A 20,632-nucleotide genomic window follows, 5' to 3' on the forward strand; every position below is an offset into this window, starting at 1 on the left:
ACGTGATAACCAGCTGGAGCAGCGGTTCAAGACTATCCAACCGGCCATGTCAACTCCGGTTCATTTCAGCACAGATACTTCTCAACGAAAATTTCACGCCTCCTCTAAGATTAGTTCAATACCACAAGATACGTCGAGGCAAGTAACACATCTTTCTTCAACATCTCATCCTTCTGCTGTTAAAATGGATTTACCTACCTTTAGTAATTTGAATTCAGAAGAGCCCATTGAATTTATAGATCGCTTTGAAGAGTATAATGAATTGAGACCCATGTCCCACGAAGAGGTGTTGGCTGCATTGTCCGTGAGTCTTAAGGGAACCGCTAAGAGCTGGTGGAGAGCAGAGAAACCGCATATTAGAGATTGGGATTCATTCAAAAAGAAATTCCTGTTTTCATTTTTGAACGAAGACCACAAGGAAGTAGCTGCACAGAAATTGGCAAATTATCGACAGAGAGTCGACGAATCTGTGAGAGACTTTGCTTTTAATTATAGAGCGATGTCACTAAAGATTAACCCTTTGTTGCCTGAAGTCGAATTAGTGCAGGCAACATTAAGAAACTGCAATCCACGGTTGGCGTCACTGTTGAGGGGAACGGTGAAAACTATTGATGAGCTGGTTCGTCTCGGGACCCAAATAGAGAAGGACTGGACTGAGAATAAGAGAAGATGGAGTCAAGAGAGAGGTGAGGAACAGAAGAAGAGTTCTGCTGGTGGAAAAAATCAGCCTAATCGCTTGATGCTGATGGATCCTGCTGCTGGCTCTCAGTGTAACAATGTACTGCAGGCGCCTTTGGTTTTAAATCACTCATTCTTCAATGCCGTGATTGATACGGGAAGCACTTTTTCTTTGATGCAGCAGAAAGTATGGCAGAGACTAAAGAGAAAGGATGAGCTTTTGACCAGTAGCGCTCAGACATTCATGCTGGCTAATGGCCAGAGTCAAAAAGCTCAGGGTAAAGTACTCTGGGAATGTGAGATGTACGGATCAAAACATGAGGTCACATTCTATGTGATGAATGATGAAGATTTGGCAGTGCCTATCATCTTAGGTTTGAATTTCCTTAGAGAAGCCAAGGTCACCATCGATTTTAATGTCTCACGTATATGCCTGCCTGATACTAACTCTAGTCATCCAATGTGTTTTAATAAAATGCACGAGCACCCTGCTGTACGATTTTATGCTGCCCAAGGAAAAGATGAGTTGGGGTGCGATGAGAAGTCGAAGTTAATCGACCAAGTCGTGGAAAACTCTCATGCTGCAGTCAAGGTAAAGAGTCAATTGAAAGCTCTCTTGTGTGATTGGCCTTCAGTTTGTACCACAAATCTAGGACGTACAAGCCTGATCAAGCACGAGATTAAAACTATTGACGAACTTCCTATAAGAAAGAGACCGTACAGAGCTTCGAAAGTGAAGAATGATTTCATTGAAGAGCAAATTAAGGAGTTGCTTCAATTAAAAATCATCAAACCTTCTACGTCTCCGTGGGCTTCACCTGTGGTGGTAGTGGATAAGAAAGATGGAGGATCCCGGTTTTGCATTGATTACCGTGGACTGAATGCAAAGACACACCTCGACGCGTATCCGATGCCTCAAATCACGGATATTCTTGATTCTCTCCAAGGAGCCAAGGTGTTCAGCACGCTGGATTTAAAGAGCGGATACTGGCAAGTTGAAATGGATTCTGCAAGTATGGAAAAGACCGCTTTCATTACTGCTTCAGGGTTATATGAATTCTTGTGTCTTCCCTTTGGCCTTAAAAACGCCGCAGCATCTTTCCAACGGTTGATGGAGCAAGTTCTGAGAGAGCACAAGAACAAATATTGCATGGTCTATATCGACGACATCATTATATACTCACCAGACATCCAGTCTCACATGCACCATCTCGAGCAGGTGTTCCAGAGTTTACACATCGCCGGTCTCACGCTCAACCTCACAAAATGTAAGTTCATCTGTTCTTCACTGGACTACCTAGGACATACTATCACTGCAGATGGAGTTAAGATGAATGTAGATAAAGTGGATGCGATCAGGACATTTCCCACTCCTAAGAACTTAAAAGAGGTTCAGCGATTTCTGGGTCTAGCAGCTTGGTACCATCGTTTTATCCCTGATTTTTCTAGTAAAACAGCACCATTGCACGCACTGAAGAAAAAAGAGGCGAAGTGGAAGTGGACTAATGAGTGCCAATGTTCGTTTGAGCTTATTAAAGATGAACTCACTAAGGCTCCTGTTTTAACCACACCTAATTTCGAGGCTTCTTTTAAAGTACAGACTGACGCAAGTGATGTGGGCTTAGGAGCTGTGTTAACACAGGAGGTGGATGGCCAAGAGAGAGTAATTGCATACGCATCCCGTTTGCTCAGAGGTGCAGAGAAGTCCTATTCGACATCAGAAAAGGAATGTCTAGCGGTAGTGTGGGCTGTAGAGAAGTGGCACCATTACCTAGAGGGTAGAGCTTTTGAGGTGATCACTGATCATGCATCCTTAGTCTGGCTTTTCCAACATCCAAAACCCTCGTCCAGACTGGAAAGATGGACGATCAGACTACAAGGGTATCACTTTACTGTACGGTATCGGAGAGGACAATGTAATGTAGTGCCTGACGTATTGTCCCGAAGGTATGCAGCTGAGTCACCAGCTGTGTTGTTGCACTCATCTGTCACATGTGATCTGCCAGTGGATTTGGCACAAATTGCAGCAGAACAGAAACTAGACCCAGAGTGCCAAGAATTGATGGTTAAAGCCGAAAACCAGAAATCCACTGACTTGAAGAGAACACACTATGTTTTCAAGAACGCAGTTTTATTTAGGAGTGTACCAGACTCCAAAGAAGGTCAGAGAATCCAAGTTGTCATTCCTGCAAAGTTGAAGGAAGCAATTTTAACTTATGCACATGACAATCCTCTGAGTGGGCACTTGGGTAAATTTAAGACATTGATGAGACTTTTAGAGTTCGCCTATTGGCCCTCAATTCGTACAGATGTATGGCAACACTGCAAGAATTGTCAGAAATGTCAGCAACACAAACCGACTAACTTAAAACCTGCTGGGGGCTTACAAAGTGTACCACTAGTTGAACCTGGTTATATGCTGGGAATGGACATCATGGGACCATTTCCACGAAGCACTCGCCAGAATAATTATCTTCTGGTTATAGTGGACTATTTCACTAAGTGGGTAGAGGTTTTCCCAATGAGAGCTGCTAAAGCTACAACCATTGTGCGAATTCTTATAGAGGAGGTTTTCACAAGATGGGGAACACCAGCCTTCATCGTGTCTGATAGAGGTGCTCAATTCACCTCAAACCTCTTAGCCCAGTTATGTAAGCAATGGCAAGTAACACAAAAACTCACCACCGCATACCATCCTCAGTCAAACCTCACTGAACGGGTCAATCGTAATTTGAAAACTATGATTGCCACGTACGTCGACCAAAACCACCGTACCTGGGATCAGTGGTTATGTGAGTTCAGATTTGCACTAAATACCGCATGGCATGAGAGTACCGGGTATTCACCTGCTGAGATAGCCCTAGGCCGACAACTTAAAGGTCCTCTGCAGAGAGCCTTACAGAATCCACCAGATCCGGACCAACCAGCTTACAGTCTCCTGGAACGCCAAAAGGTTCTGTACGAGTCAGTAAGAGAGAATGTAGAGAAGGCACAAACTAAACAAAAAAAGTACTACGACCTCAAGAGAAGAGCTCAAAACTTCAATGAGGGGGATTTTGTTTGGGTGCGAACACACCCTCTTTCTAGTGCAGATGATGCTTTCATGGCTAAGATCTCACCTAAATGGAAAGGCCCAGCTAAGATTGTGAAAAAGCTAGGACCTGTAAACTACAAGGTAGCCATGTTGTCTGATCCTGGTCAGGTAGACACTTATCATACCCAGAATTTAAAAATTTACCATGAGTCAAATTTTTAGACCACGGGGAGGGGTATGTAACAGTTTAAATGTTACCTGAGTTTTTTATAGTTTATTTTCTGACTATTGCCTGGGAAATTACCTGGGTCAAGTGGTAGTACCACTAAAACCCGTTTGGGGGCACTAGTGAGTGGGGCCTGCTAGATATAAGCCTGGTAAGCAATGAAGAAGTCAGTTCAGTTTGGTAGAGGGAAACCGCATGGTTCATCTAAATGCTATCTGCTGATACATTTGAAGTCCTGGTTTGAGAACTCAGGGAGTTTAAGCTCAAACGTGAGTATGTTCTAAATGTGTCTTCTAATCAAAAATGTTGGTGTTATTGTCATGAATAAGTCTTATGTTAGCTGTTTTTCTTTTTGTAGAAAGGACTTTTCATAATTAACCACTTGTCACCATTGTTTCAAACCACACTTATTATCCTGCATTGTTTTGGATGATCTGATGATCTATACGTCTCCTGGAAGAGAGGAGTAGGAATCCGTAGGATATCACCACGCTGTAGCGAGGCATCAAAGGCCATTGACACCTTCATCTCATTCTCATACTGGATTATTGGATTTATATCATTGCGTCGATCTCAAATATCTCTTCACCATCATCAGTTCAACCCTTCTAAAGACTGGACACTGACGATAAGTTGTGTTTATAATTGTATCATTTACACAGAGACAAAGACTGGTGGGGTCATTCTATTCTTTATTATTATTGTGGGCAATTATATGTACATGGGAAATAAAATAGGAAAATAGTATTTGTTGAGTGAAGTGGTTTGAAATTTCGGTACCAGTCGAAATCTGTTGATCCCCCTCAGAGGTTTCATCTTTGATAAAAGGAGGTGTTACAGAATACTTGCTAAAAATATCAGTCATTACCAAGACATTCTCCTGCCCACTCCTAGCTGGCTCTAGAGTAGTAAAATCAATTGCCAAGATTTCGTTGGGTCGCCCCGCCAGAAGGTGGCCCATGAAACTCTGTGCAGTAGGATGATTGTCTTTGGCAACCTGACATCTTTCGCACAACTGGCACCAACGTGCCACATCCGAAGCCATACCTGGCCAGAAGCACCGCTGCCGTAAAAGCTCCAGGGTCCTTTCGGTTCCCTGGTGGCCATGCTGCTGATGGGCCTGTGTTAGTACTTCTTTTTGCATGGCCTCGGGCAGCAACAATTGCCATACTATTTCTCCCCCGTCTGAACGGAAGACCTTACGGTAAACCACACCATCCCACTCAACCAAACGATCCCACTGTTTAAGCAGGGCCAGCGTCTGTGGTGAAACCTGTTTGCGCTCTTGAGGGCTGGGTCGTTCCCCCCTCCTCCAAAAGACCAAAGCTTCCTGAATGGTAGGGTCTGCCTGCTGAAAAATAGAAATCTCCGCCGGTGTATGAGCCGGTAGAGCAGAGATGGCCAATTGCGTGACCTTTGTCAACCCGGACTGTAACACCTGTTGCAGTGGTTGAGGGAGAGTAGTGCCCGGGACTATAGCTTCTATGGTTTGGGAGTCTGGTAAATGCAGCCTAGATAGTGCATCTGCATTTTTATTACTCCTCCCCGACCGATATTTGACTTCATAGTCAAATGACGCCAGTTGGCCTAGCCAACGCTGCTCTGTAGCACCAAACTTCGCTGAGGCCAGATGACTCAGTGGGTTGTTGTCTGTATAGACCGTGCATTTGTGACCCAACAGATACTCACGAAACTTTTCTGTCATGGCCCATTTAAGGGCCATGAACTCCAGTTTCATGGAGCTATAGTTCTGCATGTTCCTTTCTGCAGGTCTCAACCCCCGGCTGGCATACGCTATTGGCCTCACTCGGCCCCCTTGCTCCTGTGACAATACTGCACCCAAACCCCCATAGCTCGCATCAACCTCTAAAATAAAAGGTAGTGTAAAATCTGCGTACGCTAATACTGGAGCGGTAGTCAGTTTTGTCTTAAGAGAATCAAAACTGGCCTGACACTCACTAGACCAGATTTGAATGGCTGCCTTCTGTAGCCTTTTTCCTGACCCTACGTTGGCCAGCTCTGCCACTAGCCGATGTAACGGGGCAGCCAGCTTAGCAAAACCTTCGACAAATCGCCTATAATAGCTAGCGAATCCTAAAAAGGACCGTAGCTCAGAGACTGTGGTAGGGGTTGGCCAAGAAGATACCACTTCGATTTTACTGGGGTCAGTGGCCACACCCTGGTTTGAGATTACATGACCCAAATACCGTACCTGCTGCTGGAAAAACGCACACTTCGAGAGCTTCACCTTTAACCCTTCATGCTCCAACCGACTCAACACCACCCCCAGCCTCTCCAGATGTTGCCCAACCGAACCGGAAAAAACCACAATGTCGTCCAAGTAGAGAAGCAACGACTGACACTGTTGGTCACCGAATATCCGTTGCATCAATCGCTGGAAGGTGCTGGGGGCATTGCACAGTCCGAAAGGCATTCGGTTCCACTCAAATAATCCGAAGGGCGTGCAAAAAGCGGTCTTGGACTTATCCTCCTCTCTAACCGGTACCTGGTTGTAGCCACTAGCCAAATCGAGAGTGGAAAACCATTGAGCCCCCGTCAGCGCATCCAACGACTCTTCTATACGTGGAAGAGGAAATGCATCTCTTCTTGTTTTGCTATTTAACTGTCGGTAATCCACGCACATACGGAGACTGCCATCTTTCTTTTTCACTAGAACGATGGGGGAAGCGTATGGACTACAACTTTCTCGAATCACCTGTGTTTCCAGCAGTTGATTAATGTGTTCCTTTACCAACTCATACTCCGATGGGGGTATGCGCCGATAACGTTGTCGCACTGGGGCACTATCTTGAAGGGGGATCTCATGAGCGATTAAGTTAGTACACCCCAGGTCTAATTCATTAACTGAGAAGACATGGGTGTATTTCCTTACCAAGAATCGCACCTGTTCTTGGTCCTCCCTGGACAAGGGGGACAGGTCCAAAGCCTCAATCTGGTCCGGCACCGTAGGGGAGGCTGACTGAGAAAACACAGTAGCGGTGTAGGAGGGCACTTCGGTGACACCCGCTGGTAAGCTAACAATGTGGGCACGTTCTAACCCACCTACAACTGTGCGGGGATAGAGCAGGACATCTGCGGTGCCCACATTGACAACCGGTACGTGGGCAATGCCTCGAATCACTTGAATGAGAGCAGGAGAGACCAACAAACCCGCCGGTAACCCCCCCTCTGGGGGTTCCAATAACACAGTGGCCCCAGAATACTGGGATGAACAAGTAGCAGCCACCAGCTTCATTGTGCCCCCAGGGATTCTACAAGCCCTCCTACCCCGAACCTTTACTTTACCCCTGGCCCCTCCAGACAACTGCAGGCTACTACTATGGCATCGTTGGAAAGCCTGTTGGACAGAAACAGGTGCTTCCGACACTGATGGCAACTCAAATAAAGCCAGACCATAAAGTCCAAAGAGCTCTTGAAAACACTTTTGAATCACATTCATTCCCAAAACGCCGGGTGCTAAAGTATGGGAACTACCTGGTGGATCCTGAACCACCAATACACCACACTGTGGCATCAACTTCCCACAAAGCACCACGTCCATTTCCAAGTACCCAAGGTACGGAATGGCTAAGCCATTGGCCGCCCTAAGCTGCAACCAATGGCAAGAGTGAAGACGCTCCGGACCCCAAGGCTTAAAATGCTGCGAAAAAAAACTCTCTGTGACAGTGGTCACCATTGACCCAGTATCTACCAGGCAAGACACTTTGACCCCTCCCAATATTACCTCGACATATGGACAGGAGGCCATTAACGTTGAAACCTTGGTCAAATTTGAGGAATCACTTATTGAGCCAGAGCTTGCCCCACCGGATGTGTGGCTCTGCAAAACGGTGGGCACTAGTTTTCCGAGGCCGAAGTTGGGCGGGCCTGGCTACCAAAGGGAGGGCCTCGTCCCAGAGACTGGGGTCGAGAAGGGACCCGAACCCCATCACATTCACTAGCAAAATGGCCAGGCTGTTGGCAACGGCGGCATATTAACGGCCCATTACGTGACGAGCGACCACGCATGTCGGGGCGTTGCAAGTGAACAAGATTTTGGGTAAGCTGTTGTAATTGTTCTTGTTGACATCGCAGTTGTTCTTGTTGAAATTTCAACATCTCCTTTATTTCACTCACCTCAGACGGCGGAGGTGTCCGAGGCGGATCATGTGGGCTACCCTGTACCCTATACTGAATGCCAATAGCCGAGGGAACAGAGTGGCTGCGACCCCTCATGCCGCCAGGCAACCCCTCTCGTTCCCACCGCATGGCCTCCCTTCTGACCTCCAGCAAGGTGGCCATAGGCTGCCGCCGCACCATTTGCTTTAACTCACGGCGTAAAGCACCATCAAGAACATATTCGTTAAACTGATCCCTAAGTAGGGCTTCAGCATTTGGCATACCATCAGGTGCCTGACCCTTTACCTTGGCCATGAGACTCATCAGGGCCAAAGAAAATTCTTGAAGGGTTTCGCCTTCCTGCTGTCTCCTTGAAAAAAATGCCTCCTGCAATACTACATACGAATCAGTACAACCATAAAGTTCTCTTAATATGGCAATTATGCGAGCTGGGTCCCTCCGATCAACGCTAGGGCGGTACTTTATCTCGTCACGAGCCTCCCCCTCTAAGTGGTCATAAAGGAAATCGGCTTGATCATTAGCTGCCAAATGCCGTACTCTCATACTTGCTTGTGCCTCCTCAAGCCACTCACTCAGCCGTTGGCCCGATTTCCCACTAAATATGGGACATGTACGTTCTCGCGGGATGAAAACCATCCTCTCTGCTATGGGGACAGCAGCCGCACCATCACTAGCGACATTAACAGCTGGTGGTAGATTAGGTGGTACAGGGGCTACATTGGGATCCTGTGCAACTAAAGCCTGTTGTTGGCGAAGCCTCTCATTATCTACTTTCAGCTGGGCCACTAAGTCCCTCAACTCTTGTAGTTCCTCGTCCATAGCTAGCTCGAATCACCAACCTTACCTGACAGTTACGGGTCCACGTGAGAACAACTGCTGCTTTGCTCAAAAAGAAACGTTATCCAACTGCCCTCAAAACAAAACACAACATTTATCCACAAAACAACAACCAAAAAAAAACAAAAAAAAAAAACATGTAGGATACACTTCTCTGTTATATTTCAGTCTATCCTGCCGGCTACGCCAAATGTAGCAGCGGCAGTAAATATAATTTGACTACGCCACCCCGAGGTCTAACCCGGGGAACTGTAAGTAACCACCAAGACTTCTATAGAATTAGGCAATCAGGTTCGCGCACTGAACAAACAGAGAAATGGTTCGTACAAAGGAATACAATTTTATTAATCAAATTCACAGCAAAAATAGTAAACACTCTGAAAAGCTGACGTCAGCGTATTCTTAAAACACTACACACTGGGTAAGAATCAATACCACATCACAGCACTCCAATGGGGATCAAATAATTAATCATCAATAAAACACAATAATAAATAACACACAAGGATGTGTGAATCAGTGTCCGGACATAGAGTATATTTCACACACGCACACTCACAATACCGGGCTTGAGGCTTACTGGTGGGCGTCCAGCGACTCGGGCATGAGTATCCAAATAATCCACCCCAAACGCACGTGCACAGCCACACAACCAGCACAGCAACGGTCACACTGTGAAGGGAACCACACTACACACTAAAGAGGGCCCACCACCTCGAGCACGCCGTCCCCACCGTCAGCTCTCAGCGCCGCCACATATAACAAAGACAGAATAAACAAAATTAACGATAAGTCATAATTTCACACCATAAATCAAACTAACAATGATGACAAAGACAAAAAAAAAACAAGAACTTTTCCAGAACGGCAACAAAGAAAATGAGATAGAGGAAAAAAACAACAGTAATACTTTTAAGTCAAATAAACAAACAAAAACATGGAATAACCATGCACACCAACAACAATGCAGATAAATGAAATACACAAAAAAGGCAAATTAAATGACTTTACCAAACAACTATAATACTGGCAAATGAAATAACCAAAGAAACTAATGAAATTACTTTACCAAAACGACTATAGTGCTGGTAAAGGAAATAAACAAAGAAGCAAAATGAAAGTACTTTACAAAACGATTATAATGATGGTAAATGAAATAAACAAAAAGGCAAATTAAATGACTTTACCAAACAACTATAATACTGGCAAATGAAATAACCAAAGAAACAAATGCAATTACTTTACAAAACGATCATAATGCGGGTAAATGAAATAAACAAAAAGGCAAATTAAATGACTTTACCAAACAACTATAATACTGGCAAATGAAATAACCAAAGAAACAAATGAAATCGCTTTTAGAAAATAAGAACGCACAACCCACTCAAATGATCACATAACAAACACACTCATCCGTTGATACACACATCTGAGGGCAGATACTCAGTCGGCCACACAAGTGGCCTACGATGCAGTTTCCTTGAGCAAAAATGAACTCAGTCCATTAACTTGGACTCGCCGTAAACAAGTTCGACACGTAGGGGGACGTGCAGTAACAGTATTTAAGCAAAGCAGCAGTTGCCCCAAGGCAGGCCGCAAACGCTTCCTTGCTATAGTAGCTATCCCTAAAACACACAATAATGGTTTTATTAAGCTACCGCCCAAATAAGGCAAATACATTACCCAAATGGGGAAAACTTACCTGAGCCACAGCGCGCGACACACACATCTCGCAGGCGAGTCAACAAACAGGCGAGTAACACGTTATTCCGTTCAACTCAATGGAAAATGGGTTAGCCGCAACACAAGGAATTCTATGAAAAATCGGAATCCCACATAAACCACAAGCAAACTAACACAGTACAACATTTGCAATAGACCTCTACATACCTGCAACACCACCAGGAACTGGGTGAACCCAAACAACACAAGCCTACAACGTCACGCACTGCCCTAGAGGGTACGTTTCAAGCTTTAACCTCCTCCTCCTAACATGATTGGCCACCACGGACTCACCACAAGCCAATCACGAACCGGATAGGAAGGACAACAGCCAATGTAACCAAATGGGGAGGAGGGACTGGATTCAACCACAGTCCATCCTGCCACACGTGCTTGCTGGATGTCATTTAAATCAATCAGAAGATTTTGAAAAATGAAAATGTCCTTAATATTGCTTATGTTTCTTACATAAGTGCACAGAACAGAAATAATGCAATGTTGACCTGTTAAATATAGACAACCTTCCTGATTTTTTTTTTTATGTGTGTTTCCTCAGCCAATCGGAGCGCTGAACCCAAAGCGTGCTGTTTTCTACGCCGATCGCTATGAATCCTGGGATGAGGAAACTCCACCCTGCCACTACACAACTCACTATTCCACCGCAGCCTCCACCCTCCACTGGCTGGTCCGAAACGTAAGTCTTGTTGATTGGATGGATGCAAGGAATTTGATACCTTCACCATCTGGGAAGTACCTAGTTTTTACTGGGTAGTTAACCGAGTTGAGCTGCTTCTGGCTCATATTATGCCCTCTGTGATTGTTATATCATGCAGATCAGTTTTCGAAAGGGAAGAAGCACAATTACGTCACCCCTTCATGAATATTCCAATGATTACAACACAAATACTTTTATTGGATTTGAAGGTTTGAATTGCATTAAAATCCTCATATTTACATGGCCCCGTGTAAAATTTTATCCAGAATATGAACATTTTTCAAAATGCATCATGCAATTTTGGCATTACTTTAGAAATGATGCTGTCAAGAGTCTGTGTATACATACAACATTCCAATAGGATAACCCCGAGCCCAGTTAGTGGATCAAATCTCCGTCAGTCAAAGCGTACGTTAGCGCGTCCTTTCACTGCACAAGTGAATCAGCCCCTACATCTCAATCCGCGAGCTTGATGTTCCGCTACAGAGAGCCGGTGAGTGGATTTCACAGGCTGGTAAACAGGCATATGTGAAAGAGAAGTCAAAAACCTCTGTGTAATGATTTACAGGCTGGTACGTGACAGCTTTATGCCTCTCAGACAGCATGCGGAGCGCTGGGAAACATGTCCATCATTGTCTCCTGCTAACGTCCTCGCTTGCCCTGAGTCTCCAATCGCTGATGGGGGACGAATGGACTGGGACAAAAAAAAAAGAAGCCTAGATCAGCAAAGAAAATGAAGTTGTTCCTGAGGTTAAGAGGAGATTGGGTTTGAGTGTCTCCCGAAGCTTTAGTTTTCCTACATTTGTTACATCATATCACGCTGTCTCACAATAATAAACAATTGTTTTGTTGCATAATGGAGTTTTTCCACTGCATTTCATTTAATGCCAGAGCTCAAATCAGTCATGCATAGTATTTGGATTTCTTTTGCATCAGAATTCATGATGAATGCAGTCTTAACCGAGTGTATTTGTGTTCAAAGCAAATTTTTTTTTGTGTAATTTGATTGAAAATGCATGAAAATGTATCATTTTGTTCATTTTAAAAGATTGCTGACTGTATAATCAAACCTCTTTTAATGAGGATGAGGATTCGGTCTATCCATCTTTGAGAGGGAAAAAAAATTAAAACACATAATGAGAACTTCCCAGTTCCCAGGCGGACCATTGCGTTGATGATGATGATGATGATGATTTGGAAGGTTCCCCTGGCAGCTCTCACACCAGGCCTGACTGAGTCTGTAGACACCATCATCTTTTCCTCTGGCTGATCCAGCATCTCCATGTCAACTCCTCACACTGCCAGCCCAGACTGATGACCCTGAATCTGCCAATTAGAGCCAGAGCTGGGCTCCTCAGTCAACAGGCCATATAATTAACTCTGCCTCAGGCACTGTTATAGAAAATGAGAGGACAAAAAAATAAAAAACCTCCACAAACTCTCCATAATCTGACAGATGAGTCCCTACATTGAGATGTTTTTGCAAACGGAACGTTTCCCAGAGCAATGGAGAAGGTCTCCATCACGAGATTGAATCCAATTACCATAGAAATGAATGCAGATGAATTTACTTTATTTATTCCGCTGATGTCTTGGGCTCTGAATAGCATTAGCACTTTACAAAACAGTGCAGATTTGTCTAAACAAGCGCCTAATTAGCAGTCAGAATCATGTGATCCCGCTACAGTTATTTTCACACAAGATGTTTTTGAGCTTATTTGGGTCAATGCAAGTGACAGTGTTGTTTTTGTGTCTGCTCAATTGCAGGAGCCTTTCACCACGTTCTTCCTAAACGCCAACGGCAACAAGTTTGATCACCCAAACCGCACTTTCTCCGGTATCGCCCGCTCATGGAGGCACTGCCAGCGTGATACTGCAGATGTGAAGGTAATCAGATATCAGTTTTTGTACACTGTAATGTCTAAACAGGCTTGTTGCCGTCAAAAAACGAGTCATTAGTGCCTGACTGTTGTGATGATATAGGGACAACATTACTAGCTCCAACTGTGAGGAATTGAATAAACAATTCCTCCAAGAGTTTCTCTTTTTAGTCCAATCAATCAACCAAAATTGGTATCATCCAGTTCCCAAAAACAACAGATAGGGCCTACTATTGTTTTGATTCGCACCAACATTTAGTTCATGTAGCTTCCGAGCAGCTTCAGCTATGTCTTTTTTCCGAAATCAACATTTCTGTGAAATCAACATTTTTCTTCATAAACATTTTAAGTAAAACATCGCTCAACATGCACATATTTCAGAGCGCCATCACTTCATCATCGTAATGGTTGTTCCCTGTTGCCTCTCGTTCCATTTCAGCCCCGCGCTGCGGCTCAGCAAGCGCACTCGAGCTGACCTAAAAGTGTCATACTTTTCCAACACACTCAGTGACGGGTTAGCTTCGCCCCAGGCAATTAATAAAGCATTAATGACAAAAGCTATTTAAAATGTAGTCTTTTATGTAAAGGCAGGGCTTTTTACTTCCCCGGGCTGGGGAACAGCATCCAACAACACGAGGTGCAGGCGCTGTGCACGGCAAGAGAACGGCTGTACAGCGAAACACTAGATATGTTAGCTAATAATACAGGCCTCTCGGAACCCTTACGGTGTCTGCATGGATCATGTTAAACACATTTAATGGTCAGAAAATAGGGATTTTTTTGTATTTTCTTGTGTAGCAGGAGTTGATTTTTATTATGTATGAGCAGCATGATTTTTATCATAAACGACTAGCTTTGTATTGTATTACCTTGCTATATGTATTCCTATTCTGTTTGAATGACTGTTTATTTAATAGAGCTTATAGCAATAATACAGAGCATCAGATGTTTGTAATATGTATGTAAAAACTTGTGTGTGGTGTTAAATGTGAATTTTTGGTTTGAACAAAACAATCTAACAAAACTATACTTTTTTTTTTGTCTTTGTGAAATGTTTTTTCGCAATATAATATAATATAATATAATGTATCTGATATTCTGATATTCCAGCTTTTTTGTTCTATGTGCATTTTTAAAATTGCACATTATCTAAAGTTCGGTAGATATTAAGGTCATTTTTTTGTCTTTTTTAGAAATATTTTGTTTAAAGTATGCAAAATAATTGTACAATTTATTTAGATATTTCGTTTTTTTTATTGCTTTTATGTCCTTTAGTAACGCTGCAGTGGCCTTTAGAGGTTTATTCTGCATCACATCACCCTGAACTTAGTCATTACCCACAATTCTCTGTAATGATCATATGCAGCACAAAACCGCTAATCCATTGTTCACTGGCCCTTTTTCCCAGACCACTTCCTCAGAACAGGCCAAGTCCATTAAAGGTCATTATGGTGAATGTCGTTGATCTTTTTTGGTTATATATACATATAGATAGATAGATAGATAGATAGATAGATAGATAGATAGATAGATAGATAGATAGATAGATAGATAGATAGATAGATAGATAGATAGATAGATAGATAGATAGATAGATAGATAGATAGCCTTGTCAAAAAACATGCAGCCAGTCATCAGCTCACCTCCTGCTAAGAGTAACTCCTCCAATCGTCAACATCTTCTCAATAATCTGTCTGAGGGAGTGTGATGAGGCAGTCGTGGCCGGTGACAGCTCTCCAGGAGGGTGTCATTAGGGCGAACGGTGTAAAGCTGAAGAGTTTGAGTGTGATTGACTTGTCAGCCCATTATGAGGCTGTAGAGGAATTATTGGCTCACGAGCGAAGCGGGTTGAAGACGTGGATCACGGCACTAGCCTCCCAAACTGTTCGCAACTAAGTAACTGTCTGCAAAGTTTATAAACCAACCCTCCTGTGGGAGTACAGACGGAGCTCGGTCCAATTTTGGTTGTTAATTTTGCTTTATAATATGTATGTCATATAATACAATTCTTTTCAAATGTAATTATTAATTAAAAATGTATAATTTTCATTTACAATAATCCTAATCCTAATATAATACTAAATCAGTTTTAGCCCGAGCCATTTCTGTTAAAAATTAAATGCATTGTTTCTTTCTTTCTTTCTTTTATTTTATTTGTTTTGCTTTGCTTGCTGAAGTGAAACCTGAAGCTTAAAGGGGGTTGGTCAATGGTCTGTGTTTGTGAATATTCATAGATGACTTCAAGTCCTCTGGTGCAGACAGTCTATTGGTTGCTTACAGTGTAGAAATGATGTTAGCGTTTTAGAGCTGTGAGAGATATTTGAGACATCCTAAAGGACTGATGAAATACCGGGACTTAACCGTCATAAAATAGGGTGCATTTTTAAATCCTGACCCTACACCAAAAGCAAGCTGTGTTTTATTGTAAGCATACTGTTTCTAGTGACCCTTCATGTGAAAGTCCTCTTGTTTTATGGTGCTTTAAAGAACTCTCTTATACACACCAACGGGACGTAGTTAAACAACTCATTTCAACAGGCGGCGTATAACAGCAACTTGAATCCAAAACAGCAGCGTTGAGGAGAAAACATTCAACCTGTCAGGTTCAGATGTGTGCGGGCAGAATGAGGTCTTAAATGATTTTAAATGGTTTTAAAGGTTCTTCAAAGGCAAGAGCTTTTGACTGACACTAAACAGGGAGGAGGTCACATTCCTCGTGTGCACATGCCCCAATGTACAGAGGCGTCTCTCACAGGGAATTATGGGTAATTTGCACTGATTCGGCAGTGAGAACGGAGAAGGATTGGGAATGTGGCAGCTTTGGATATGAGGCTATCAAGGTCAGGGAAGCATGTAAAAAAAATAATGTATTCAGTAGAACAATGTGACTGCATTCACTTCCACCTAAAGTTTTTATTTGTGTATTTTAACTTTTAGAAGAACAACGGTTGTAGTAATTGCAACACCTTTAAAAGAGAAAACCCTATTGCTAGTTTTATCAATCCGGTCCATCCATATACAGTAAGTTCAAGTCCAGTTTTTGTTTTTAATGACCCAGTTAATGAGTATAATGGTTTTTAAAAAATATGTGCTCGTTACATTAAGCATTACGTTTCCCACTATCATTCCGATCAATGGTTACTCCTCCAAAATCCCAACAAAACCAAACCTGCTTCCTGTACCTCAACACACACAGCGGATCCATCCATCAGCTCACTTCAAACCGCAAGAAAGTTTTCTGTCATCTCTCGTGTTTCCTTTGTATATCCCCCCTCCCCCATCTCTGTGTGTTTGCCGCATTCCCACACTCTCCGAGTGTTTTTAAATGTACTCTGATGGTCCTTCACTGGTCTCCTGGGGTCGCTTTTCATGACCGCCTGAAACGTGGCCAACATTTTGAGTAATTAAACTACAAAACATGCAATGAATGCATTGGTATTTTTGCATGTACATTTGAACTCCCCTGTATCCCTATACAATATTAATACATCTATTTTGGAAATGTTTGGATTTGACTTGAGCTTCTTTTGCTTTTTCTCTCCCACCTGTCCTCTTCCTCTCCACCTCATAGGAGTTGATCCCGGAGTTCTACTACCTGCCAGAGATGTTTGTGAACAGTAATGGCTACTGTATGGGTGACAGGGATGACGGTGTTCCTGTTTGTGATGTAGAACTACCAGCTTGGGCAAAGAAACCAGAGGACTTTGTCAGGATCAACAGGATGGTAAGTCAAACTCACTGCCTAACTGCAACTTTCTTTGTCTGGTGTAAAATAAACATGGCTAATGTCTAGGCCAGAACAGAATCTGCAGAAGTTTGCAGAAACCATAGAGGACCTCAGAGCCTAGTCTTCCTACTTGTCCCATCCTAACCATTGCTCTCTGCTCTATGTGGCATTGGGTATACTGGGAAATGTTTCAAGAATTGGAAATCTTATTCCGAATCATCTTAACGGTTCTTTTTCCTCAACCATTCCATTAACAAAAATTTTATTAGGTTTGAGGAAGAAATATTATAATTTTTTGTAGTTTTTTTTTTTTGTACTAAAATAACCGACTTATGAGAATCCTTTCTTTAGGAAATTGCATTTAATTGGTTTATTTGTAAATTTAGGTTCAGTTTTGAATGTTTTTGAAAAAAGTCTCTTATGTTTACCAAGGCTGCATTTATTTAATAAAAAAAAAAAAAACACAGTAATAACAGTAATATTGTGAAATATTATTACAATTTAAAATAACTAATTTCTATTTTAAAATGTAATTTATTCCTGTAATGGCAAAGCTGCATTTTCAGCATCATTACTCCAGTCTTCAGTGTCACATTAATCTGTAATTATTTTAATATGCTGATATTGTCATATTCTAATTGTACCGCTTACATTTTTTTGTGGAAACCATGATACATTTTTTTATAAATATAGTAAATATATAAAGTATAGATAGATAGATAGATAGATAGATAGATAGATAGATAGATAGATAGATAGATAGATAGATAGATAGATAGATAGATAGATAGATAGATAGATAGATAGATAGATAGATAGATAGATAGATAGATAGATAGATAGATAGATAGACACGTAGGCCTACTGATGTCGTATTGCTCTGCTGACGATATTACATCAACTGATGTAATGTCTGAACAGAATCTGCTATCTTAAATTCTTAGTTCAGTATTTAATTTGTAATCCATTTCCTTCCATCTTTTCCCCTGAGATCACACTCATTCGTTCATATGATACAGCATCCTGGTCCTCTGCAGGCCTCTGCGTCCTGCTTTCCCTCAATGAAGGTCGTAATGTAGTGCACTGCTCAATACTAATGTAATCTACCACTGACCTGAATGATGTCGAGGAGGACAGGCCCGGCCACTGTCCCTTATAATGTTACCCTAATGCCGGCCTCATCAATCATGATTTGGCTCACAGCAGACAGGACCTCACGGATGTGTGTGTGTGTCCTGTCCACCAATCCCTCTAGACTGCAGTGGGGTCGAAATTGTGTACTGCCTTTTATAATGGCTCTATCTAGCACATGCTGTATACTCATAAAAAACGAGAGAACAACAGCGAGACATGGGAACTGTATAGCCTATGCTGCAGGGTGTGTAATTTAATATTGTGTGTGTGTTTATGCATTTAAAGCTACTGATTGTGTATCAAAACTGCTGCCAAATCAAAGTATCAGAGGTGTGTTGTGGGCCACACTGCCCGAGGAAAAAGCACTACAGCAAACACACTTGACCTTTTCAGCTGCAGTGACAATGCTGGGGTCTATATGTGTGTGTGTGTGTGTGTGTGTGTGTCTTGTGGAGGTGACCTTTCCTCCGGCCTCATTTTTTTCCTGGTTTAACACATTCAACTATTCAGACACACGCACTCACACATATACATGGACATATCCAAAGATCAAACAATACCTGTCTGTTAAAGCGAGGTTTTCTTAAAGAAAGGGCTTGAGGATGTCAAAACACCTCAGAATGTATTTGACACGACTACCTGACATGAGCCTTAAATGATGCAAAAGTGTGTTCACGTCTCACAGTTTGGTTCCTCTTTCTGGAAACTCAAAATTTTCCTTAACAGCATTTGTATAGTGCCTCAAAATCATTGATTTGGTAAGTTGTAAGTATTGTGGATAAGACATCTCCACACTGGTTTAGACAGTTTTATAATACATATTAACTTCATTTCCTCTAAAAAAAGAAGTTTAGCAGAAAGTCCTGTGTGCTCTTTTCCATAACATTTCTGATTCCTCTTAACAATTCAGATTCAGTTTCATTAACAATTAATTTAGCACTTTTGAGGAATATTGGATTTCATTAAAAAATGACTTTAAATGAAAGCAATTAATTTGTTTTAGCTTCAGAATTTTTTCAAATGAAGCTAGTGATGAATTTCTGAACTTTTTCATTGAAATTCATGTCATTGAAAAGTTCACTGATCACATAAATGATTCACTGATTCATTTTTGATACTTACAGTATAAGTCTGCTTAGGTTATGACAAAAAACACATTTAAAGTACCATAAAACTGGTCCATACAATTGGTATGATATTTTCCAAGTTTTCTGAAGTTGTGTGATAGCTTTTTGTGAGGAATAGATCGAAAGTCTATATTTGCTGAAAACCTTCCTGTTGTTGTATAGATCTCAAATCTCATTTGAAGCTGATTTGATATCATTGACACCAGACATCTTGACGCGCCATGTTTGAATATTTATCCTGCCATATTTGCTGGACATTCTGTAAAATATATTTTTGTGTTCCATGGTATAAGGAAAATCAAATCATACATGGTTTAGAACAATATGACTTTTTTATATATATATATATTTGGTTCATACACTGAGTGAGCACACAAAAATGATTACGAACGTTTCAATAAATATTAATTTCATTTTGTAGATATTTTGAATGTGATTCTTTGGTTTGTTGGAAAGACTAGTGTTTTTCACAGGATTTTAGGTTAGGTGAATAGCACATACATTTTTAAACAGGCTACGGCTCGGTTTTGCCCTTAGATCTTGTCCTTTCTTTTTCTCTCGCTGCTGCTCTCTTTCTCTCTGTCTCATTTAATCCCCTCTTTCCCTCCTTGTCTTTGTGCTCCCTTTCTCTCTCTGCCATTTCTTCCTCTCTTTCTTTCACTTAGTGTTCCCATCTTTGCATGTGTCACTTTCGATTGTAATGACATGCCCTGGGGGTAGCTCAGCCCCTGCGCTCCACGGCTTGCTCTGTTGGTAATAGCTGTTATTTCTGATGTGAGAGTGAGTGTGTAAAATCCAGCAGCGGGTCCCTGGGTGTGTTTGTGTGTGAGAGGAAGTGAAAAGTGTGTATTTGTGTGCCATTCTGTGTTATTTGTTCCATCTTTCTTTTTTCCCTTTGTTATCTTTCAATGGGGTTTGATGTATATCTATAATAAAGAATGTGCGTTACCATTCCATAGCAGGTAGTATCTAGATCCCAATTGGAAAAGAATAATGCTTTATATTCATAACTGACCATTTTTTGAAATAAATAAATCTACTACTACTACTGCATTTCTTTAAAAAGAAATAATACTATTATTCAGCAAGGAAGCTTTAAAATGATCAAAAGTTACAGTAAAGACATTTATAATGTATAAGATTTCTGTTTCAAAATCATTTTTACCACCAAATTAGCATTTCATAATGATTTCTGAAGGATCATGTGACACTGAAGACTGGACTAATGATGTTGAAAATTCAGCTTTACAATTACAGGAATACATTACATTTTTAAAAAATGACTGTTTTTGCTTTATTTTATGACCATTTAAATGCAGCCTTGGTGAGCATGTGAGACTATATAGTTGATCTTGTTGTTAAGTGTGTCCAAATACTAGAGCCACTGTATATTGTTGATTTAGATGATTTGA

At 41.8% G+C, this 20,632-nt stretch overlaps 1 protein-coding gene across 12 annotated transcripts in view; it reads left to right on the forward strand.

Moving 5' to 3' along the window:
* The window catches only part of nbeab (neurobeachin b), a 334,783-nt gene that overhangs the window by 246,779 nt on the left and 67,372 nt on the right, over positions 1-20,632 (forward strand). For all 12 annotated transcript variants that reach the window (XM_056271937.1, XM_056271943.1, XM_056271940.1 and 9 more), the window contains 3 exons: positions 11,194-11,331; positions 13,120-13,239; positions 16,804-16,956. In XM_056271937.1, coding sequence (XP_056127912.1) covers positions 11,194-11,331; positions 13,120-13,239; positions 16,804-16,956 — 411 coding nt within the window. The remainder of the gene's footprint in view (positions 1-11,193; positions 11,332-13,119; positions 13,240-16,803; positions 16,957-20,632) is intronic.

The sequence above is a fragment of the Rhinichthys klamathensis genome, unplaced genomic scaffold (genome assembly GCF_029890125.1).
Source record: "Rhinichthys klamathensis goyatoka isolate OS25496 unplaced genomic scaffold, OSU_Roscu_1.1 h1tg000329l_1, whole genome shotgun sequence".
Classification (NCBI taxonomy): domain Eukaryota; kingdom Metazoa; phylum Chordata; class Actinopteri; order Cypriniformes; family Leuciscidae; genus Rhinichthys; species Rhinichthys klamathensis.